This window comes from Cnephaeus nilssonii, assembly GCF_951640355.1.
Source record: "Cnephaeus nilssonii genome assembly, chromosome: 15".
In the NCBI taxonomy this organism is placed as follows: Eukaryota; Metazoa; Chordata; class Mammalia; order Chiroptera; family Vespertilionidae; genus Cnephaeus; species Cnephaeus nilssonii.
In genome coordinates, this window is record NC_137086.1 from 12817427 (window position 1) to 12841915 (window position 24489).

At 52.7% G+C, this 24489-nt stretch overlaps 1 protein-coding gene across 1 annotated transcript in view; it reads left to right on the plus strand.

Moving 5' to 3' along the window:
• The window catches only part of PLB1 (phospholipase B1), a 130679-nt gene that overhangs the window by 46583 nt on the left and 59607 nt on the right, over positions 1-24489 (plus strand). Inside the window, exons 11-21 of the mRNA XM_079792562.1 lie at positions 1174-1236; positions 1972-2042; positions 3145-3220; positions 3995-4099; positions 5446-5502; positions 9123-9194; positions 10000-10074; positions 12613-12676; positions 20609-20667; positions 22603-22676; positions 24085-24128. Of these exons, the coding sequence (XP_079648688.1) occupies positions 1174-1236; positions 1972-2042; positions 3145-3220; positions 3995-4099; positions 5446-5502; positions 9123-9194; positions 10000-10074; positions 12613-12676; positions 20609-20667; positions 22603-22676; positions 24085-24128 (760 nt within the window). The remainder of the gene's footprint in view (positions 1-1173; positions 1237-1971; positions 2043-3144; positions 3221-3994; positions 4100-5445; positions 5503-9122; positions 9195-9999; positions 10075-12612; positions 12677-20608; positions 20668-22602; positions 22677-24084; positions 24129-24489) is intronic.

Genomic DNA, 24489 nt, shown 5'->3' on the forward strand with positions numbered 1-24489 from the left:
TTGCTGTGTTCCACTAAGGGCCAGGGACAGTTGGTGCCCAGGGGACAAGCATCCAGCACCCGAGGGACTGGTGGGCCCCACTGGCTCTGCAGCCGTGAATAAACACCTTGGCGGGGAGAACCACGCAGGGACCCCCAGTTTCCCTGTGGAAGCTCGATGCCCTGAGTGTGGGCAGCGAGGGCCTTTCCACGCGGAGTTCCCAAGGCTCTGCAGAAGGAAAAGTGAGATGCTCACGGTCATGTTCAGAGAAAGACTCACGCCGCCTGAGGAAAACGAGACAGCAGGCTTTATCGCTGGCCACGGCCACAGAGCGGGCTCAGCTGGCTTCCGGAGGCCAAGCTCTCGCCTGCGGCCTCTCGCCTGCACGGGGACTTGGCTGGGGAGAGTCCCAGTGCGGTCACAGCACGGGTGATTGGCAGCTGTCTCCAGCATCACCGCCTGTGTTCCCCCAGGAAGCAGAAGAGCTCCTGGGCCTTCCTTGTCTTCCTTCAGGGGACAGCTGATACACAGGCGGCTCAGCAGTTTGTCTAGTCAAGTTTATTTTTATTTGGTGTGTTTTATTTTTTTGTTTGTTTGTCTTGTGTTTTTTTTACCCTGAAGAGGTGAACCAGGGTCTATTTTTGGGGTGCTCTCACTTGTTTATTTACTTTCATCACCTGCAGGGCATTAGTGGGAAAAGGGGGGTCTTTAAATACCTGGTGACAGGCGCCCTTTTCTTACTCTTACTCCGGGCGGATGTGGCAGGGAGAGGTCTGATAAAAGAACGCCATGTGGAAATTTTGAGCCCCATCTGGGACCTTAAATCCAAGGGTAATTGTGTTCGCCCTTGGGGAGCAAGTCCTGTCTCCCATCTCCCATCCCACGATGTGAGCCGTAGCGTTTCCTTGACCTTGAGCTTGCCCTTTCCTGGCGTGGAACTTCTCATTCGGGGGCGTTTGATTTTGTCCTAGTGGATGATGGGTGGGGGAAGTCAGAATGGACAAAAACCCTCGGGAGCTGTGGAAACTCTACCATTTGTTTGTGGGAAATGGGCGTCTAGGAGGGCCTAGGTCACTGTCATCTCAGCCGAGAGTGAAGGGTGGGGAGGGGAAGGGACAGGGGGGCCTGAGTCTAGGCATCCTGTCCCCATGTTCCCTGTCCCCACCCACACTCAGCACGTGTCTCCTCTCCCAGCACAGGCACGTGACGGGCAGCATGGGCAGGCTGACCAGGATGCTGGACTACCTGCTGCAGGAGGTGAGGCTCTGGGCGCCCCGTTCCATGGACCACACCCCCGAGCTGCCTGGTGTGTCTGCCTTCCGCAGAATAGAGGGCGCTGCCTTCGGAAGCCTGGGGGCTGGCAGGGAAGGTTCTGGTTACTGAACTGCCTCCATGGGCTGAGAGAAAGCTAGTGGCCGACCTCCCAGGAGGGAGAGCAAGACGAGGGGAAGGGTCTGGAGGAGACTTGGAATAAAAACCTGGGTCGGCTTTAGCGCCCTCCATTCTTGCAAAAGATATTTCCAGCAGACTCCTGGGCAGGAAGAGGAGAGCGCACCGCCCCTCCCTGGGGCTCAGTGACCCCGCTCTCCCCGGAACAGTGCAGGGCGGTGAGGCGGGAGGGTCCCTGAGACCCTCAGGGCTTCCCTCTGTGGAGGGACCGTGATGAGCAAGCTCTGCAGGTCTGACTCCTAGGAGGCAGCCTCCCTGTGGCGGAGGGTCCGGAGTCCCGTCACCAGCGCGGTCCGGTCCTGCTTCCTCGCTGACACCCGGTGGGACGGTGCCCTGCCCACCATGAGGGTGGTGAATGCCAGGTCTCTGCATCACCAACAGGGCTGGCAGCTTTGGACCAACCCCAACCAAACTTCTCCCAGAGGCCCACCACGCTAGCCAGACCCCCAATGAGCTCCCACCAAGGGCTCTGGGGAAGACCCTGGGCAGCGACGATGACTTCACATCTTTTCCCCCCCCCACCCCACCCCCATTTCCTCTTAGGTCCCCAGAGCATTTGTGAACCTGGTGGACCTCTCGGAGGCTGCGGGCGGCTCCCCGCGGCACCAGCTCAGGTAAAGAGGGAGTGGAATGGGACCAGCATCTGTGGAGGGGCTGCCATGTGCCAGGACCCGGCCGGGCATGTCACCACACACTGATCCCCCCTCCGAGGGAGATTTAAAGGATGGAGGCCCGGGGAGGTGGAGCTGGTGTGCGGGACCCCGTCAGTCTGGGCGATGTAGCCAGCTGGCCCGCCCCCACCAGAAGGAGCTGAGAGTTCACAAAGCAGGTTTGGGAAAACATCCATCAGCCAAGAAGGGATACTTCTAGAAACTGGAAAGAAAAGAAAATTTAGCCTAAATGAATTTTATTTTCACAGAATTTGATTGGCATGTAGTTCTGAAATTTGTCGTAGAATTTAAACTCCTTGACCCCAGGTCCTGAGATTTCTGGCTTTGTACTCAGAAAAGAAGTTCACGTGGCAAGAGTCAGGGTAGGGACAGCTGGGGGAGGGGGCAATGGAGAGGAGAGGACGGTCCGAGCGGAAAGCGGAGTTGAAGAGAAAGGACAGGGAGTTGGAGGGAGACGTGGAGGTGGGTCTGTGGTGAGGAGGCAGGGAGGGCGGTGCGTCCGGAGATGGAGTGAGGGGGGCATGTCTCCACCTCCCTTCCTCCCTTCCCACCCGATGGGGGGACGGCGGGGAGCCAGATCACAGTGCACCCCTGAGACCCCAGCTTCTCCTTCCCACTCCCCGAGCGGCGCCAGGCCCCGGGACCCTCGCTCCTCCAAGACAGCCAGGCCCGGGCCCCCTCACTCCTCCAAGACGGCCAGGCCCCGGCCCTCTCACTCCTCCAAGGCGGCCAGGCCCCGGCCCTCTCACTCCTCCAAGGCGGCCAGGCCCCGGCCCTCTCACTCCTCCACAGGCGGCCAGGCCCCGGCCCTCTCACTCCTCCAAGGCGGCCAGGCCCCGGCCCTCTCACTCCTCCAAGGCGGCCAGGCCCCGGCCCTCTCACTCCTCCACAGGCCGCCAGGCCCTGGGACCCTCACTCCTCCAAGGCGGCCAGGCCCCGGCCCCCTCACTCCTCCACAGGCCGCCAGGCCCTGGGACCCTCACTCCTCCACAGGCGGCCAGGCCCCGCTGTATCCGAGCTTCACTCTGGCTTATTTTCCCTGCAGCCTCGCAGCGGAGCCCTGCAGGTGCTCGGAGGACACCTCGAAGCTGTCCCGGGTTGTGGCACAGTGGTCCTACCAGGTGAGCCCCCTCGGGGAGGCTGGCAGCTCTCAGGAGCAGGTCATGGAGGAGAACAGGGGTGGCAGGGACGGTTAGGGTGTAAGTCCCCCCTTCTCCCACGGAGTCAGGAACCAGAGAGCCGCTCTCGGTTCACTCCGGGTGTGACTTGATTTTTCCTCATGTAAAGTGGGGACAATACTGGCAGCACTTTAGCGGCTCCTTCGCTAGTGAAAGACTGGGCAGAGTCATCCAGAAACGGTTGGGTCATTATCACCTAATGTACCTACCACTGCACTGTGGCTGCTGAGCTGGGTGTGCCCAGGGTGGGCCCGTACCCCAGCCTGCAGCCCCAGGGCGACTCAGAGGCCCCGAAGGTGTGCCACTGGTTTAGAGACGACACCCCCAGAGGGTGAGGATGGCTCAGTGGAGGCCACCAAGCCTGTCAGCAAACAGCTCAAACACACTTCCTATTGACGTGTTCACACGAGGACTTTGGTTTAAGCAGAAAGTTATGCATGAAGCCCTGTGGCCCTTCTCTCCAGGGGCGACACGTTTTGTACAGTTAATGGCACGTCCCTCTACGGAACTAGCCCTTGAGCAGAGCATGGCACCCTCGCTGCGTGCCCGGCTGCCCCTCCTCCGTGAGCTCCCGGGGAGTATGGTTCGGATCTATCTCTGGGATGAATTCAGAAAGCGCGTGGCCAAGGGCCGCTGAGAGCTCCTGGGGGAGCCGAGGCGGGGCCAGGGGGGGCCTCGCTGTGCTCCGGGGCGCACACGCTCTGCTCTCTCCTCCAGGAAAGCTGGGACCGTCTTCTGGCCTCCAGCAGGTACAACAAGCAGGAGTCCTTCTCGGTGGTGTACCAGCCCTTCTTCTACGAGGAGGCCCTGTCCCCACGCTCGGTGAGTGAGGGCGACTGTGAGCAGCTGGGCCCGCACCCCCTTTCCCCTCCCTCTCCCTCTCCCTCTCCCTCTCCCTCTCCCTCTCCCTCTCCCTCTCCCTCTCCCTCTCTCTTTCCCTCTCCCTCTCCCTCTCCGCCCAGGTGGGACCCACTGAGCCCAGGACAGGCGCTCTCAGGGGGAAACGCTGCAGGATTCCCTTATACTTGCTGGCCGACTTCCCCATGGGGTTGGAGAGCCCCTGAGGCAGGCTCTTGGAGGCAGAGTGGCCAGGGGCACAGAGCATGGACTTGAGCCGAAGGCTCCCGGCTCTGACACGGGCCAGCTGTGTGACCTGGGCAAGCTGTCGGAACTCTGCCCGGCTCCCCATCTGTGAAGTCGGGGCCACTGTTGCTGTTCCCGCCCTCTAGGGTGGAGGCATGAGTAAACACGTGTGAGGAGCACAGGGAGCCCTCAGTCCCGCTTGGCTGTGTGACCCTAGGATAGAATTTTAGGGCACAGGGCACCCTCCTCCCGCTGCAGGCTCTCTGTCTCCACCCCTGGAAGGAAGGGTAGTTAGAGTTGAACCTACTCCCCCAGGTCACTGGGCAAATACCCCTTGCCCAAGTGGGGTGCCCAGACCATGAGTATGGGGTGGGTCCGCACATGTTCAGTAGGGTCTCTCTGACCTACTATGTGTCTGGGACAGTCCCCTCTCCAGGCTTCTGGCTCCTGCCTGTTGGAATTGTGCCCCCTCCAGGACTTAAACACAGACATGCAACCCAGGCATGTGCCTTGACCGGGAATCGAACCGTGACCTCCTGGCTCATAGGTCGATGCTCAACCACTGAGCCACACTGGCTGGGCTTAAACGATGTTTAAATGATGGTTTAAAAGAAGAAGGAGGGCCTGGTTGGCATGGTGGGCTCGATCCCCAGTGTGGGGCATGCAGGAGGCAGCCGATCAGTGATTCTCTCTCATCATTGATGTTTTCTATCTCTCTCTCCTTCTCCCTTCCTCTCTGAAATCAATAAAAATATTTTTTTTTTTAAAGAAAGAGGAGGTATATTAGTTCCCATCCCCCTTCCTATTCAGACTACACAGGAATCCCTTCCTGTCACGCTGCTCCTGCTGTTGGGCTCAGGTGTGGCGAACCCCGTGATGGTGAGGGTCTGACCTCCTGCAGGCCCTCACCTCCATGCCTGACCCCCGACAGCGGTCCCATGTGGCTGCCATTGCTGATGTGGAGAGGTTGAGAGGAGGAGTCTGGACAGAGCAGGGCCGCCCCGTCTCTGCCAGGGACAGCTTCAAGTGCGTGGCCAGCCCTCCCATCCTTGGGGCACAGGGGTTCTCATGTGGTTCTCTTTCAGGGGAAGTGGCCACACCAGGATCCCACCACCCTCGCCTTGAATCTCTGGAACATCATGGTGAGTTGTGAGGGGTTCCGGGGGCTGCGGGGCCAGCCTGGGGATTGTCCTAAGGCGGGGCAGGGCCTCCACCACCACACCCCCCCCCCTGTCCACTGGTCAGATGGAGGGGCTGCGGGATGCTAGCGGGTCCCAGAGCAATGACTCCAGGCCACCAGGGACCCTTCCCACATGTGGGCACGGCCTGCTCTGCCCACCCGGGAGCTTCACCGCCTCTTCCCAGAGCGGGGGCACAGCCCTGGCAGCGTGCAGGGCTCTCTGGACATCTTCAGACCTGCCCTTCCCAGAGGCCGGGACGTCCTGGGAGTGTGTGTGGAGATGCACTTGGAGTGGGGCCTCGGGACCATCTCCCACAGCGAGCCAGGCCAGCTTTCCATCACGTGACATTTCAGCTCCAGCACGTGATTTCACAGCCCAGGGTGGTACCTGGGCTGAGCATGGACTTTCGAGCGATGGAGACCTGGGTCGAATCCTAATGCCATCTCTCACAGGGCGTGTGAATTAAGGGTCTCCCCTCCCTTTATAAACCCAGATCCTAACACTGGCCCGGGACCTGGCGAGTGTGCAGCTCACTCCTGGCCCACAGTGCGTATTGGACGCGTGTTGGCGCTCCTCACGTAACTGTGCCCGTTTTCCCCACCTCCCAGCCCCCCAGGGCTGCCTGGGTTCGTCAGTGGGTGGATGGAATGTCAAAACTTCGAGCCTTGGTACCAGACAGACACCTGATTTTGCCGTTTATTTTTTTCCCATCCAAGCTGCCCTATTTTTAGAATTCCAGTGACAGGAACTTGGTTTTCTTCTTCTTGGATTAGAAAGTGTTTTCTCCATCTTTTCTACGAAGTGCTCTGCTGAGTACCACCAGCAGCTGTGCATTAGCCAGCAGCGAGCGGGCAGGGGCGGGACCGGCCCCCGCAGCCCTTGTCAATGGGGTCGCACTCTCCTTACAGAAAGCATTTGCTTTCTTTGTTAGTGGGCCTGGCCCTTGGGTGGAATATCTCGGAGGGAACCACTTGCTGCCCATCTCCTGTGGAGGCAGAGGAAGGGAACCTGCCCCCTCCTGCAGGGCCGCCCTCCCGCCGCCCTCTCTCTGGACAGAAGGGCCGACTATTCCAGCTCAGCCCAAACTACCTCCTTCCCCTCCCACATCACCTGTCTCCCAGGCAACGAGAGAGAACCTACTGTGTTCCCTGTGCTGGGTCCAAGGCGGATACAAAGACACACCAAACAGTCTTGGCCATCACCCAGCCCAGGGGGTAGTTGGAAGGGTCAGGCGACTCAGAGGAACAAGAGTAGACTTGAACTCAGCCAGTAGTGATGCTGGACTGGGCACCCCAAAGTGACAGGGCAAGTGGTCAGGAGAGCCCCATGCGGTGGGGTTTGGGTTGGCTTTGTGGGATGTGGCAGAGGAGGGCAGGCCGGCATTCCCAGGCCAAGGCCTTTGTGAGCGAAGGGCCTGGAGGAACACAAAAGCCAAATGCATATCGAGAGGCAGTAGAAGCTGGTCTGATAGGACAGGAAACGGGACAAGGAGGCCCTGGAGGAACACAAAAGCCAAATGCATATCGAGAGGCAGTAGAAGCTGGTCTGATAGGACAGGAAACGGGACAAGGAGGCCCTGGGAACAAAGGAAGCCCTTTGAAGGCCATACAGAGAGAAGCTGGAGAGAGCAGACGGGGAGGAAGGACTCCTTCTCCCTCCTTCTCCCTCCTTCTCCCTCCTCCTCCCTCCTTCTCCCTCCTTCTCCCTCCTTCTCCCTTCATCCTGCCACTGAGTGTCATCGGTGGTGGTGGCAGCAGTGGCAACGCCTTTACTGAGCCTGGGTGACGTCCTGTCCTTTCAAACAGGCACATACGTGTCCTATAACCCCTTGCGGGAGAGGCGAGGATGAGGATGAGAGGGGCACAGCGGGGAAGAAGGTCTCAGGCTCAGTGTGACAGCGGATGTCACCAGGGCCCGAGGAGAGGAGGGGGCTTTCCTGAGTGGGCAGTTGCCCCGTTCTCTTCAAACCAGGCATTTCCCACCGCGAGTCCTCAGGGTTCCTGCCCCAGGCCAGCGAAGAGGGAGGGGTTTCCCCAGGGGTGTCTTTTGGCTGTTTTTTGAGTGAGTCCCGTGACTGCTGTATTCATTCTACTAGAATTATGAAGATGTGGCTCTTCCCAGGTTTCTTTCCAGACTCTGTTATTGATTAAGTTTTTGAAAGACTGGAGAGAAGGAAGCAGACCAGGTGGACACCTGGCCACCACCCGGGCCCACTGGACACTCGCTTTCGGAGCGGGCTGACCCCTGTGTGTGTGTGGGGGGGGGGCTCCCCTCAGAATAAAACTGGAAGCAGGGACCTCAGTTCCTCCTCCAGCCGAAGGGTGGCCGCTCCTTTTCCGAAAGGTTAATTACACCCTCTTAGCGGCCTCTGCCCTTTTGGGTGAAGAGCCAGCCCCAAGAAGTCAAGTTCTCCTCCTGCTTCTTGCTTAGTGGGCACAGATCCCGGGATGAGATATTGCCGAAGACTCCAAAAGCCGCGTGGAGGCTGGCAGAGCTGTGACTGAGCCAGGCAGGGTGCTCCGTCCTGTAGCCTCCTGTCTCTGTGTCCCCTGTCAGGGTCCTTGGGAAGGCGAGGGCCTAAGGCAGTGATGGGCAACCTTTTGAGCTTGGTGTGTCAAACTTCACCAAAAAACTGAGCATAACTCGGGTGGTGTGTCACTTTGAGGAAAAAACTAACTCCAAGACTCTAGTCGCAAATGTTTCATCCCCAGGAGCAGCAAATGTCTCATCCTCGGCATGCGGCCGCATGTCATCAGAAATGGCTACGTGTGTCAGTGCTGACACGTGTGTCATAGGTTCGCCATCACTGGCCTAAGGTGTCACGGGAGCCTAGCTCCTGCGGGAAGTAGGTCCTCCCGTGGTGGAAGGTGGTGCCTGCAGCAGAAAACGCGTGCGCTCTCAAAGCCACTGTGTTTTTCTTTAAGGGTTTATGGACGTATAATGAGGCACGTGTGAGAGGCAGGCTAACAGCCAGGGCATTTAAAAATAACAAAGGGAACTGGAAAATACTGCTCCCACATCAAGTTCTTCAGCAGCCTTCCTTCTCCTCTCTTCCCTTTAATGCTTGTACCTGCGGGTACACCGTGCACGCTTCGTCTGGCTGTTAGACAGGCTTTGGTTATCATTTAAGTAGCTGCCTGTGTCAGAGCTGATGCCACCCTCGCCCATTCCCGAATCAATAGACACAGGAAGCGGAGAGCCGTTGGGTTGGATCGAGGACCCCAATGTCCTTGTCCTGGCCCAGCCTCCCCGGTGCTCAGCTTCTCCTGTGATCTCAGGAGAGGGGGCAGGAATCAGCCACTCCTTGCTTGCAGTGGGCTCAGCTTGAGCGTGTGTCAGAATCCCCTGAAGGACATGCTAGAATGCAGAGAGCTGGACCCCACCCCAGGGTTTCGACTCCATAGGTCTGGGGTGGGGGTGGGGGAGACACTTGCATTTCTCACGTGTTCCCAGGTGACGTGATACTGCATCCAGGGTCAACTCGGAGGAACACTGGACGGACGAGTCTTTCTCGGTGGCACCTGGAAGGCTGCCGCCGCCCGAGCATCACCTTCTGTTCTAAAGATCGCCTTCTTTCCTAGATGGAGCCCGCAGGACAGAAAGATGAGCTGCTCAGTGCACATGAGAGCTGGCCCATGAAGTGTCCCTCTCAGGTAGGCCAGGCCCGGGGAGAGAGGAAACCTCTCACTGAATCGGGAGAGAGATGGGGCCACCAGCTGGGCTTTGCTGTGAAGTGGGGTCTCACCTGGCTGAGGCATTGGCCGCTTTCGCGTTGTGGGTCTGTTCCGGGTCCCGTCACAGCTTTGCATACTTGGCACACGTAAGGTTTACAGAACGTAGCCAATGGGGCAGAATTGAGCTGTTTTAGTAGCATCATGGCCCCTTCCACACAGGGGGAGGGTATAGGGGCAAGGCCATATCTCACCTGGCCCCACCTGGCCCAAATGTGAAGATGGGTTTCTTCACCATGTGTCAAATATGTAATAGGCATGTAGGTAATGTTGCTGAATGAATGGATGGGGAAATACCAGAAATGAGTAGAATTCCTTTTGTCATTTAATGATAGTCAAGGTTTTGGCTTCTGGGTGAAGTGGTAAGTTTTTGGTGCGAGGCCATAAGAACAGTGTAATTTACCCTGTTTCCCTCTTTGCTTTGGCTGCCAGGACGCTTACAGCTAAGTTCTTCTTTCATGGAAACATACGTACTTTGCTGGTAGCATGGGCTACAGGTAGAGAGCCCGAGATGCCAACTCGTGCAAATGGGAAACGTTAAAGCATGAATGGGCTCCTTCAGGGAACTCATAGGCAGCACAGAGAGGAAAAGCCAGAGAATGGCTTTCATTGAAGTGATGGTGCGAAGGCTCCAAGCTGGCCAAAGGCAGTGCCGGGTGAAACAGCCTGATGGTTAAAGGGTGCAGATTTCTGAGTCCTGCTTACAATGCATTACTTTTCTCTGCAGGAAAAGCCGTACCTGTTCACCTATACAAACAGCAACTACCTGCCCGGGTTGCCAAAGCCCCATGAGAACCCTGAGGTACGGAGAGGTTTTCTGTGGTTGACACTCATGCAAATGAACCAGGGGCCGTACGGCTGGCTGAGCCTGTGGAAATGTCCTGGAACCTCAAGGGCAGGCTGAGTGTGTGATGATCAGGGGTGTGGCTGTCTCCTTGGTGCTTGAAAGAGGTCTCCCCTCCGTCTCCGCCTCAAGAGCAGCCTGGCAGCCAGCATCCTGCAGCTCCCTGGCGGGGGGGGGGGGGGGGGGGGGTTGTGTCCGTGCTGCCTGCGCCTGTCTGTCCTGCTGTAACGCAAGGCTCTTCAGGCTCTTCCCCAGTCTAGGACAAGCCCCTTTGTTTTTAACAGGAAGCTTTTATGAGCGTTTATTTGAGCCAAACACTGAGGACTAGCCTGGAAGCCCAATCTCTGAGGGTTAAGAAAATGCAATTAAGAGAATAACAATTCTGCAGTTTCTTTTTAGTTTGTTTGTTTGTTTGTTTATTGGAGTGACATTGGTTCACAAAACCATGCAGGTTTCAGCGTTCCAGTGTACAACTTAACATCATCTTCACACTGTGTGGTCTGCCCATCACCCCAAGCAGAGTCTCTCTCCGGGCCCATTTCCCCCTCCTTGGCCACCTCCACCTGCCCCTACCTCCTTTCCCTCTGCTATTCCCACACTGTTGTCTATGTCTGTGTGATATATATGTGTGTGTGTTTTTGCTTAATCTCTTCACCTTCTTTCATCCAGTCCCCCAACCCCCTCCCTCTGCCAGCTGCCAGTCTGTTTCCTGTATCCATGCCTCTGTTTCTATTTTGTTCATCAGTTTAAATTCATCTGAGGCCTTCATCAGAAGAGAAAATCAACAGGAAAGGCAGAGAAATATACCAAAATCTGCAACCAAACAGTGTGGAGACCAAAAGGCCTCTGACATTGGCTCCTACCTCAAGGGCCACCTCACACTTACTCATGTCCTGCTTATTGCTTATCTCGTGACTCTGATCCTCTCTGTCAGATTAGATAGGGCACCTGCACTGCTCTGAGGAGCCCAGACACTTGCAGGCTGATCTCCTCCTTCTCTGGGGACTGGGGACTGGGGACTGATACGGGTTACATCAAATTCGGCCTCGCGCCATCCCTGCCTCCTTTCTGTATAAAAGAGGGAGAGGGTTACTCCTGGTGGAGGAGGCAGTGCTGGTGGCCGGGGCCTGCCCACAAAGCCTGAGAAACACAGTGTGGAAGACTCTCTTGCGCATCAACTTGTCCTGCACCTTCTGTCACCACAGCAATGAGGACAATCTGAGGGCAGAGAACTGGCTCTGGGTTCCAATCCAGGCTTTTCCACTTGCAGACTCTGTGTCACTGGACAGGGTAGTGAACTTCTCTGTGCCTTGTTTATTTTGATATGGGAAGTGGTGAAAGTCATAGCCCTACCTCCTGGAGTTGTGTTGAAATCATAACAAATAATAAGTATAAAGCATGTGTGATAGGATCGGCATGCTACGAGTTCCGTGTACGTGCTGCCATTGCTTTCATCTGATGATAGGGAGTGATACATTCCTGCAGGGTACAGTTATTGATTACCTACCTGCTCTATGCCTCTAGGACTCAAGGTCGGTGAGGGCAGGGACTCAGAGTAGGTACCTAATCATTATTTGTTGAATGACTAAATGGGTGGGTGGGTGGAAGGGTGGATACCAGGCATGGGAGGCAAAAACATCAATAAAATACCTGCTGGTCCTAAGGAACTCAGTCTAGTGGAGCCAAGCAGGACTATTGCACAAGGGAAGACGTTCTGTAACTAAAGTTTCCGTGGAGCTTTCAGGGAGCAACTAACTGAGGCAGGAGAGAAGTGAAGAAGACTTCCCGGAGAGTCCCCACGGCCTCAGCCCTGAAGGATGACTGAGGTTGAACCAGGCGGATGGGAATGTGGGGAAATGGAGGGAAGGGAAGGAAAAGGGAGAGTAGAGGTAAGAGCGTGGGCAAAGAGATGGAGGCATGGAGAGTCTAGAGCGTTGGGTCAATTCTTAGGGTTTTGAATGACTGGGGACTGCGTAGGCCATGCTAAGAAGGATGGACTTTATGTTGATATTAATACAGAGTAGAAATGTATTTACTATTCAATCAACAAATATTTATGAGCATCTACTGTGTACTGTTCTCGGCTTTGGGGCTATAGCAATACCCAAAACAGACTTTTAAAAAAGCCCTGTTTTCTCTGAGAATTTGGGCAGGGGAGTGTCCTGATTGTATTATGTTGAGAGAGAGGGGCCCCCCGAGAAGCTGGGAAGGAAGCCAGGGGTCTGAGGTGGTGATGCTATGAATACTGCAGTGGTCCAGGCAAGAAGAAACAGGCCTGGACGTAGGCTGAGGTAGAGGGACCAGAGAAGAGGGGACAGGTTTGGAAGCCCACAGAGAGGATGTAGTGGGCACCTGAATCTGAGTGTTGAATGAGAGGAAGAAATCTTAAAAGATGGTTGGGTTGCTATATTAAGTAATATTTTCCAACTTTAGAGACCCCGCTCCTCGCCCAATTTCAATGTGTCCCATTTCTCCTATTTCTCTGTCTCGTTTCAGGTGAGAGATGAAACGGAAATCAGGTGCCCTGCCATGGATCCCTCCGACAAGATTCCCACCTCAGGTACACACTTGAATCAAGTGATCTGTAAGCTCGTGTGAGGCCTGGACTCATCAGAGTAAGAGCACCTGTAGGGTGACAAGGGCTTTGCACACAACCTGAGGTACACCTGGGAGGTTTTTCAAGGACAGTAGCAATAGCTCTGCATGTGCAGGCACTCCTTGTTTTATTGCGCTTCACAGATGTTGCATTTGTCACAAATTGAAGGCAATACCCTCCACCAGCAAAAGAGATGATGACTCACTTTATTGCGACACTCCCTTTATTGTGGTGGCCTGAACCCAAACTCACAATATCTCTGAAGTATGCCTGTATATTTGTAAGTTCATGCCTGTGTTTGATTATTCTTTAACTGAAATAAGATATGATGTGATGTGATAAGATATGATATGTCCTGATGTGATGTGATATGATATGACCAGAAAGCATTTATTAAGCATTAACCGCGTGCCGGGCCATATTCCGCAAAGAGAGAGCTCATGTCATTGTCCCTGCCATCAAGCCTTGATGAGGTGATTTGCTCTCCAAAAAGCAAATCTACCTGGAGGCAGAAAGAGAAGTAACCAGGCCACACTCCTTGTCAGAGCGACATACAGGACACACACTCAAACCCCACACAGAACAGGAAAGCTGTCTTCGAAATGTACTATTTTTTCTGCTGATATTTCTAAAATGTTGTTGGATATGAAAATGAAAGTCATGGAATGTTCTAGGCAGAGACCTTGCCACAGAGGGGCTGCCTAAGGGCTGAGCCTTCTGCTCCAGGCCTGCCAGTCTGGGAGTGATGGCTATGTGTGTGACCATGGGAACTCACAGGTGGGGGGTTGGAGGGTATATGGTGACCCAGGCAACTCCAAACATCAGCCCAGGAACATTTCTGCAGCAGTGAGATGGAGTCCTGCAGGGTGACTCATTGGTTCATTGACTTGTTCACTTGTTCATTCATTGTTGAGATGCTTGTTGAGTGCCTCCTGCATGCCCTGCAGGGTAGACAATTAAATCTGGAGAGGCCGCAGTGTCTAGCAGGAATCTCTCAGGGATGCAAATCTTTGTAGTCAGGTTGCCTCCTTTTGCTGAGTGTTAGTAGAACAAATAAATGCCCTGGCTGTTCGCCTACCTCCCACACATGTCTCAACCCTATGCACTCTAATTAAGCCAAATCTCCCCCAAACTTTGGTGTATAACTGGCTCTTGTTCTATAATGCAGAATAAGGGAATAGGTGGTTGAGTTACATTCTCTCTCTCTCTCTCTCTCTCTCTCTCTCTCTCTCTCTCTCTCTCTCACTTGCTTTTAGTCTTTGACTTTCCCCACACACAGTTGGTGACAACCCACTCCTCTTGGTTAGTTTATTAGCAGGATTTTTAGCAGCAGAAATAAGTTATTAGCTTCATATGTAGGCCCTCCTATAGCAAAACCTCAAAGGTGCATGTATATATTTATGTGTCTATGTATAGAGAGAGAAGAGGAGAGGAGGAGTATCCATGTTTTAATAGCCATAGTCCTTACAGTGAAATGCTATCCGTCCTCTCATTAATCTTATCACTCTGCAAGAATGATCTACAAAGTGTTTTGCAATCTGCCTAGATTGTGCTCCTGTCATGACAGTGATAACCAACCAATCCATGAGTGCATATCTCAGCATCTAAAAGCCACATAAAATCTGAACCTCCTCCTCATGCCCTGACCCCGGAGATTGGTGTTCATTGGCACTTGAACGTGTAAGTGCCAGACATCTCAGGACCTTGAGATCTGAGATACGCTGGTGATAGGGGCTGTTTAGATAAGCAGATGGGCAGATTTAGGTTGGCTTGCTCTAACCAAGCGGGCATGGGGCGGAAACACTCCCCAGGCAGCGGGGCAGGGGCGTGGGGCAGCGCTCACAGATCAGTGCTGGGCCTCATGTCTGAGTCCCACCTGGAAAGTGTTATTTAGGCAAATGACCACCGCTAACTGGACCATAATGAAAAACATACTTCATTGCTATGCATGACCAATGACTGGACATTTTAAGCACGTGTGTGACTTAAAGTGGAGTAGGCAAATGGACTTAGCACAGGGCCACATTATTATTTTCCCTTGATAATTATCATCTTTCTGGTGAGGTCGTTCACTTTTCTAGAGATCACGTTTGCAATTTCTAATCAAGATGAAGGCATCTGATACATACTTATAACAGGTTATTTTATCTTTATATCCCCAATGACTCAGCACCTGGTAAGGACCCATACATGTTTGCTGAACTAATCTGAATTATTGAGTATTTCTAATTCAGCAAATCAACAACTTCTCAGAGTGGAAAAAGACCTTCAAACCAACTAGACCAGTGGACGGCAAACTCATTAGTCAACAGAGCCAAATATCAACAGTACAACGACTGAAATTTCTTTTGAGAGCCACATTTTTTAAACTTAAACTTCTTCTAACACCACTTCTTCAAAATAGACTCGCCCAGGCCGTGGTATTTTGTGGAAGAGCCACACTCAAGGGGCCAAAGAGCCGCATGTGGCTCGCGAGCCGCAGTTTGCCGACCACGGAACAAGACCAAAGTATCTCCCGTTCAAACCATTTTTCTTATAAAATAACTGTTTTGCCTTCAGAGTTATTTTCATAAACCTTTTTTAGCCCCTTTTCTGTTTTTTCTTTCAACCCAACCCAGAGATAACACCTAGCTAACCAAAAGTGGTGGTTCCAAATAGGATACTGCTTTTATCAACAGGCCAGCCAGAGCTCTGGCAGCCTCACTCTCATTCCATGGGAGCCCCCAGGTGATAAACCTCTTCCACTGATCTATGGGCTTTGGGTGAGATGTATAGGGTTGATGTAATTTTTATAACCAATTGGAATTTGGTAGCCAACGGATGGATGGATAAATGAATGAATGGATGCAAGCCTCTGATTTTTTCCTCAGTCTGTTCACATGTGCAGTTTGCTAGGCACTATCTCCTGTGGGCTTCACAACTTCATAAGCACATCATTTTACATTATTCCATGGCCCTGTCCCTAACATAGTTGGAATAACTGAGAGAAAAAGTGTTGGGGCCTGGTAGCTGACTTAAGGTTTTCCCAGTGAGAAAAGGAGGCGCATTTTGCAAACAAAAGAGTGGCAATGATAAGGAACCAGAGGGACATGGCTCATTGGCTGTCTTTTGAAGTTAAAGTCAAGCTGCGAATTCTGTGCAGAGAGGAAACTTATAGTATTTGGCCCAGCTGGTATGGATCGGTGGTTGAGTGACAACCTATGAACCAGGAGGTCACGGTTCAATTCCCGATCAGGGCACATGCCCGGGTTGTGGGCTTGATCCCCAGTGTGGGGCGTGCAGGAGGCGGCCCTTCAGTGATTCCCTCTCATCATTGATTGTTTCTCTCTCTCCCTCCCTCTCCCTTCCTCTCTGAAATCAATAAAAATAAAATTTAAAAAAAACTTAGTGTATTTGAAAATGGGGATCCACAAAACTCATTATATGCCACTGTCACCAACAGTATGATTCAGAACCTTTCATTCATTTAAGCCATTCCTTTCTGAGTCCCTGATATTATTTATTTTACCCATTTGGCTAAAATGAGCTACAGTAGGTCCTCAGGTTACGTCGGAGATCCGTTCCTATGTAACGTTTCGCCGTAAGTCAGAACCCACCTACATAAGCACCGACGTCACTCACATGGAGCACATACACAGCAGTAATGAAGTGAGACAGTAAAAATAATTTAAAAGAGAGATAACAATTCCTGACTTTTACTTGCGGTAAATAAATAATAAAAAACATATAGCACATATGTACATATGTCGAAATGATGGAACTTTTTTTTTATAAGTAAATGGGAGATGGCGACAAAACGTAACCTGAGGACTGTCTGTACTCAAAAGCTGATGTGAAAAATGCCCCTGAGTGGTCCCTAAGGCTTTCACTTCACTGTGGACCAGCACTTTAATGTCCAGTGGAGACCCTGAAGCTGTTTAGCCACCCGCTGCTATGGGTCTTGCAACTTAATCCAGCCTGTGACCAGGAAGTCATGATGCCCCATAGGGAGTAACAGCCTGCTTGTGCCTAGGTGGGACCAGCCTGCTAGGCAAGTTCAAACTCACCCCAAGACATCTGGATGAACAAGTGTTTCTCTTCCCTGTAGTTTCCATCATTTTAGGCTTGGAGAGCTGTCAGATCCCTGACACAGAGCCCCTTACTTAGTCTGTCATTGACCTTAACACTTTTCTTGAGCTCCTATGTGCGAGGCACATGTTTTGTATAAACTCACACTGAAGCACTTCAAAGGCAGAAAACAAGGACCCCCTCTTGTTCCAGCAGTTTACCACCATTGAAGAAATCTTTACATAACTCCCTAAAATCAGAGAGCTTATGGGTTGGGCAGCCCTAGCTAACAATTAAGAGAAAGTTTGTGTTTCTGAAATGGCCCCACTTGGTTACGTTGTTGGATTTCACAAGACAAAACTCCAAAGTGCCAAGCCTTTCTCCTGGGTGTAACTCTTCATGTAAAGAGGGTAGTTTCCCCAATTCTCTGCTCTTGCCTACCCTTTCCTTGCTGTTCATAGTATTTCCTCATCATTCTGATGGCCTTCTGATAAGAGGTCCCCTCTGAAGAAACCTTGATGAGTTAATGATGTGTTTATCAATTCCTTCCAAGGTGCTGCACAGTTTGTACCAGATAATGCTTAGCTAATCAGCCCACACAAACATAATCTTATCTCTAAATAGTTCTTTTCCCAAGGAGAGCAATTGCTAAAGTGCTTGCTGTGTTTCCAGGCTGTGTCTTTGTCATACATGATGCTATTAACAAAGCTCAAATCAAGGTCTATAGATATTAAACCAATGATAAGTGTTGGACTCTATCTTAATAAAATCCCAGATAAGTCAAACTCCTCCCATCTAGACTTGGCTCATTTGGTTTCTTATCTCTTACAGGAAATCCTTTAGAATGGCCAACAGGAGAAACCCCCTCCCCTATCACACATAAATTAATCTGTCTACACATGTATATACACACACATATGTATGCATGTATGTGTATTTTCTGTCTGCTATAAATTTTGGAGACAGGAATGGTCGGTTTCAGCTGCCTCTTGATCAAATTATAATGTGATTTTGATGCAAATATATCCATTTCTTCCACATGTGTCACCCCAAAGGTTTCCCCTAACCTTTTCACTTTAGAGTGTTCACAGAACTCACTGTATTACACATTACGGCAACAAGAATATGGTGATTAACTCTCATCAACAGGAGTTAAAATCAACCTTCTGATTTCTTTGAGAAGAGGTCGTTTTGAAGTTCTTAGGCTCAGCCCCATTAATGTGTGCTAATGTGTGCAGCTGGCTTTGTGATTTGATATTGTTCTTCTAACCACATATCCTTGGGCACACCGCAGACCTACTAAATCAGAGACTCTGAGGGTGGGGACCAACCATCTGTGTTTTAACAAGCTCTCCAGATGGTTGATGCGTGCTCACATTTGAGGACCATGAACCTATATATTCTGCATTCACAACGGTGTATGTGTTAGTTTGCATGCTGTCGTGGGAAGAGGCAGGGACTTGTACTTTTCCCAGGAGAGCAATTCCTCGGGGGGAGTGGCAGTTCCCCATCGGCAGACAGCACGGACGTCGGGTAGACAAGATGTCCCCATGGAAGGAAACAAGACATGGGTGTACCGAGTGTTAATGCGGCTTCCTCCACAGGTGTAATGACACAGCCACGACTGGGATGTTGATGAGTGAAGTGGGCTCTAGGTAGTCCAGCTGTGTCAAAAGCATCTCTTATCTGGGTGTCACTGTGTGTTTATAAAGTGGCCTGCCAAAGAAGAGCTGTCGAGAAAGCCTCCTTGCACACACGTTTCTGTTCATCCATTTTAAGCAATGGCTGCTGAAATGATGGGCTTCTTCCCTCGGGGAGTGGGCCCCTCCCTGATACAAATGTTGTTAGACTTCTCCGAAGGCCCGAAGGCTATTTGACAATGTAGCTCAGCCTTGCACCACTAGAGACGAGAGAGGCACATCTAAGAGGAATGTGGAGCTATGGCAACGTCAGTGTGACTATGGGACAAGGCAGATATTGGGGCTAGGAGGAGGTGAGCTTGTGATTTGAGAGGACAGAGCTACACATGGCAGAGAGAATCTTAGGTGTGGTCCCCAACATGTACTTGGACTCGCATTCCTATGTGTATAAGGTGAAGGGGTAGATAAATATAGTGCAGGTATACCCATGCAAGTCATTCTGTATACAGGGTGGGGCAAAAGTAGGTCTACAGGTGTGAGTGTGCAAAACACAGAATTTATTCTTGTATTATTACTTATTAATTATCATACTTTCCATATGAACTCTGTATAGCAAAATTCATGTTTGCCAGGCATAAAAGGCCTGTGGCCCTAATCTACTTTTCAACATTATTTTTGTTAGTCTTCCATACCCATCACTTAACCAAAACGTACAACTATCTGTTCTTCATAGGCATCACATGCTATACCATACCATACCACATCCATCCTTTATGCTTTCCATCACCTGCCTGGCTCTCCCTCAATCTCATCTCATAATGTCCTGAGGCTTAGTTCAAACACCACCTTCTCCAGGAAGCCTGCTCAGAACCACCCATCACACCCCGAGGGGTCAATCCTCCCTCAGCTCCAGCACTTCCTATCACTTCATACGTCTCAGAGTGTTTACCACCCTATCAGTTATTATAACTATGGCTTTTTCCCATTTCTTCCTTAGCCTGTGAGGTTCTTGAGGCCACCTAACTTTTCTGATCACTGTGTAGTCCCAGGGCACCCAGCCACGGCTTGGTGTTGAATATGTCTGTCATGTGAGTAGATAGCGTCTTAGCAATAGCACAGTATGTGCAACTCAAGAGATAAAACATAGAGTAAGGCTATAGAAACCAGTTTGGTGGATCCTCAAAAAACTAAACATGGTCTTATCATATAACCCACCAATTCCACTCCTAGATATATATCCAAAATAATGGAAAACAGGCTTTCAAATAGACACTTGTACATGCATGTTCATAGCAAGCACTGTTTACAATCACCAGAAGGTAAAAACAAACCCAAATGTCCTTCAAATGATGGACGGATGGACAAACAAAATATGGTATGTCCATACAATAAAATATTATTCAGCCGTGAAAAGGAATGAAGCACTGACACGTGCTATAACATGGGCAAACCCTGAAAACATTATGCAAAGTGGAAGAACCAGACACACATGGCTGCATATCGCATGATGCCATTTGTAGGAAATGTCCAGAAGAGGCAAATCCAGAGACAGGAAGCAGGTTAGTGGTTGCCAGGAGCTGGGGGAGGGAGCAATGGGGAGTGACTGCTAATGGGCACAGGTCTCCTTTGAGGGGAAAGTGTTTTGGAACTCGATAGAGGTGGTGGTTGAGCAACACTGTGAAAGTAGCACTAAATGCCGCTGAATTGTTGACTCTAACATGGTTGATTTTATGTTATAAGAATCTCACCTTGATTTTAGAAAATAGTGGTATGAAAGCATTTCCCCTCTTCACTGTAGAGAAGCTGAGCTAATATTTTTAGCAGAATGATAGGAGACTTTACCCCGAATATGACCAGATCCTAGAATAGATTCCGTGTTGGCCGTGAGTCCACCAGAGCTCCTTCCCTCATCCCCATGTCCGGGGCCACTTCGTGCCCTGAGGATGATGCTCACCTGTGGCCTCAGGTTTCCTCAAAAGCCAGCAGACTCCCCCCTGCAAGCTGGGCCACCTCCAGCCCCGAGCCCTGTGTCCAGGTGCCCCGGGAGGACCGGGCAGTCAGGCTCACACCTGCTGTTGCTGACCCTCCTGGCAAGGACGGGCTCTGACTATTGCTGTCCAAGCTGAACTGCTGTGGAAAACAGACTTGCGCCCCACTTTCCTGGGAGACAGGAACCCCGATCTCCCATTCACTCCCACTTGGTTCTCAGTTCACAGGCTGAAGCCCGCGGACATCAAGGTGATCGCAGCCCTGGGCGACTCCCTCACGGTGAGTTACCCTGACTGTGGAGGGAAGGGGAAGGAGCAGGAAGGGCCTGGCCTGGGGTCATGGGGCGACGGGGAGAGAAAGCCTCACTCCTGGCTCTTAAATGTTGCCATCTCGGGTCCCGATCGCCAGTCCCTCTACATCCCCGCGCTCCCTGGAACCCGGCGTTCCTTGCCCATCTGGTTTTCCCACCTACACTCTGCACTCACCATTCTTCTCCCTACACTGGGACGGAGGAGAGAGCAGGAAGTGGGGGGATCCCAGAGGGAGCATCTGGGGCGGAAGTGACCCAGCCCAGGTCGCTCAGCGGAACTGGACCAGGTCCCCCACCCGCAGAGTAGCCTTCCCTCAGAGACCTGGGGCTTTGTCTGTCCATGTGGCAAAGCGGAGGGAGGGGCAGAGAGATGATGAGACAGGAGCAGTGCTGATGGGGGGCCTGGGGGTGAGGAAACGGGTCAGTGGGAGAGAGGCCCCTCTCTGCAGCCTCTCCCCGTGACACCCAGGCCCTACAAAGAGCTATCCCTGAAAAGCCAGCGCAGGTTCTCCGAGAGCCTGCGTGGGGGGTCCCAGAGGTTCCCCAACAGAAGCTTCCATTCATTACTGCTCGGCCAGCGGCTGGTCCAGTCGAGTGTTCCCCCAAAGGCCAGCGAGCACCTTCCCTGTCTGTGGCCCGTTCCCAGTGATATTACCTCACTCGATCTCTTCCACAAAATCCCCTGAAGTCCGACTCTCCTTAAACTCAACCAATGAAGACAGCAACGCTGGGTGAGGTCGTCAGTGACCCCGGCCACTCGGCTTGTGAGTGCTGGACGGGGCCGGACCCCATCCCGGTACTGCAGCCGGCTCCTCCTGACCCCTCAGTGGCCCTTCACCCCAGTGGCTTATGGCTAATAGCCCTCAGGAAGGACGGGCAGGCTGGTTCTCAGCACTGCTGACCCCACCTCCACCAGCCATGTGTGGCCTCATGTCACCTGCCGCCCCACCCCCAACCCCCCTTTCGCTTCTTGAAGATGCTCTGGGACAGTGGCCGGCAAACTCATTCGTCAACAGAGCCAAATATCAACAGTATAACGATTGAAATTTCTTTTTGAGAGCCGAAAACCGACTTCTGCGCATGGGCCCTGAAGTTTCAATCGCACTGTACGTGCGCGCCCGCACGTGGTATTTTGTGGAAGAGCCACACTCAAGGGGCCAAAGAGCCGCATGTGGCTCGCGAGCCGCAGTTTGCCGACCACTGCCCTGGGAATAAGGAGTCACCAGGAATCCCAGCCTGTTCAGGATTCCCTGGGGAGGCCGCACTGAGGGTGACATACCTGCAGTGGCAGAGGAATTGGGCAGCAGAGCAGGGATCACACAGGGGGCGGGGGGTAGGGAGCTCTCCTGGAGGCCAGTCCTCCTCCCCAGGCTGCTGGGGAGCCTTCCGTGTGCCCTTGGGCATGGCCTTGCTCAGAAATAGCAGCTTTAGGCGAGGGACGTCCACCTGCAGAGAGGGTCCCGATGGTGGTTGTAAAAGACTTTGCTCTTTCGTCGGCCGAGGGGTAGGCACACGGCCTTTCCCTGGATGGCCACCTTTTCAGCCGTCTGGGTGAGGCACCGCGATATAGAAGAATTGTGATATGCTTCCTTCATGTCAGATTTCACGACTTTTTTAAAATGAAGAAAACAGGCCCCCGGCATGTGTCCTTTGGAAAATGGACATGCGGCCTCCTCCTCGAGCACCTGGCTAGACGAGGGCACCTGCTTGGTCCAGGCAGGGCTGCTCGGGGTGCGCCGAGCGAGCGGTGGATGGCCGGGGTCCCAGCAGGAGCTACCGCTCGGCTCTGAGGCAGGAGCCGTCCGGACTCTGGGTTCGAGAGAGCGCCCGGGCGTCCCGGGCAGAGCAAGGTGCGGGCCTCCGGCCAGCGGACAGGGAAACTCATCGCCTTGTTCTCCCTTCAGGCAGGCAACGGGGCCGGGGCGAAGCCTGGGGACGTGTTGGACGTCTTGACGCAGTACCGAGGCCTGTCCTGGAGGTGAGTGCGGGCGTGGCCGGCCCTGGAGACCCCTCCGGGCTGGGCCGGGAGGACCCCTGGGCAGCGTAGAACACCATCCCTCCAGCAGAGGGATGAGCCACCTCGTACTTTTCATGAGAAACTTCTGGGTTTAATTCGAGGAAGGTATTCACCAGCTTTCCCAAACCACTGCACTTCCCAAAGCGGGGCCTGGGACCAGGAGGAGTCTGGGGGAGACACTATGTAAACGTTTGGGGTGGAAGAGTTTCTCTAGCTTCCATCTCTCCCTGTGGGAACGAATCCCAGAAGGAGGCAGTGGTCTCTGGAACCAGAGTGTGTCTGGAACCCTGGCTGCCCAGCTCTGTGCAACTTTGGGCAAGTTACTCAACCTCTCTGAGCTCGTCTCCTCATCTTTGATGCGGGGATAATAATACTGTGTGAGCACTGTCGCGAGGATTAGAACTGAAGCTCCCCAGCACAGTGCCTGGCACAAAGTAGGTCTAAATGGTAGCTGGCATCCTTATGAAGGGGCTTTCGCTGGACAGATGAGGAAGCAAAGCTCAGAGAAGACAAGTTACCTGTCCGGGATCACACAGCCAGGTGGTAAAAGATCAAGAAGTAGAGTGGATGCTTGTTGACACCTCGCATGGCGGCTTCCTCCATTGCCCATTGCTTCCCGCAGGCTTGTTCCTGCCCTGGCTGTTATCACATCCGACGAGCAGGGCCTGACCTCTGTGCCTTGAACGAAGGAGAGCACAGGTCTGGGGGTTCCTCAGCCTGGAATCTGGCCTCCCTGGCACCAGCTGGTGTTGAATCCCTGGCATCGTCGCTCGTTAAACCCCTCCCACTTGGAGAGCCTTTTAAATGTTCCCAGGCGTATTGGCAGAGAAAGAAGGACTATGGAAAGCAGGGAATCCAATAAACTGGAATGTTACGTGTTTTCATGCCTAGAAACGTTTATTTCCCCAGAATTTTAGAAGTGCTTGGAAGCGGGTGGCTCTCTAGAGTCAGACACCCTTGGAAAACGGGTTTGCCCAAGCCCAAGGGGAAGGGAACGTGGAGGGCAAACCTTTTCACTGTGTTCTCAGTAATAATAGCAATGCCCAGCCAGTGGGGCAGGACGGGAGTTGGGGAGAAGGGGGTCCACTTGGATCTCTGCCCCAGTGTCAACATTCAAAGTTACAATCTACAGAGTCAGCCGTGACCGTTTCTTGTTTAGATGTTCAGGTTTGTGGGGGAGAGGGGAGAGGCGTTGCTGTATTCTGGTTTGTTTTTCAAGGTTTTTTACTGAAATCATAAATGAAAGACAGGCTCCAAGTCCCCAGGGTGTTTCTCAAAAGGTGAAAGGTCTGTCTTGGTAACATCTGGGGTGTTTTGGCGTCGCTGGCTTTTCCAACCTTCGTTTTCTTTTTGTGTTCCCACAACACAGCGTGGGCGGAGATGGGAACGTCAGCAGCATCAGCACCCTGGCCAGTGAGTACTCGCTCCCTCAGGGGTTTAGGGCGGGCTTGCAGTCACCCTGCGCGTGTCTTCCGCGCCCCCTGGTGGCGGCCGCGGGCTTAGCAGGGGGCCGGGCGGCAGGAGGCAGCCGCATTCGGCAGGGGGCGCTGCTTCGCCGATGTGGTCGCCCTGCTTTGCTTCTGGAGAGTGATAAAAGCTGGGAGGTGGTTTTTCTTTTCTTTTGAGAAATTGCATTTGTCCAAGGAAGAGAACACGAGAGAAAAAGAGATCTCGGGCCAAATCTTAGTGCAAGTCATTATTGAGAAATGATTCAAGAAAGAAGGAAAGGAAACCCATCTCTGCTATGCCTATCAAAGGAGCAGAGGCTTGGGCT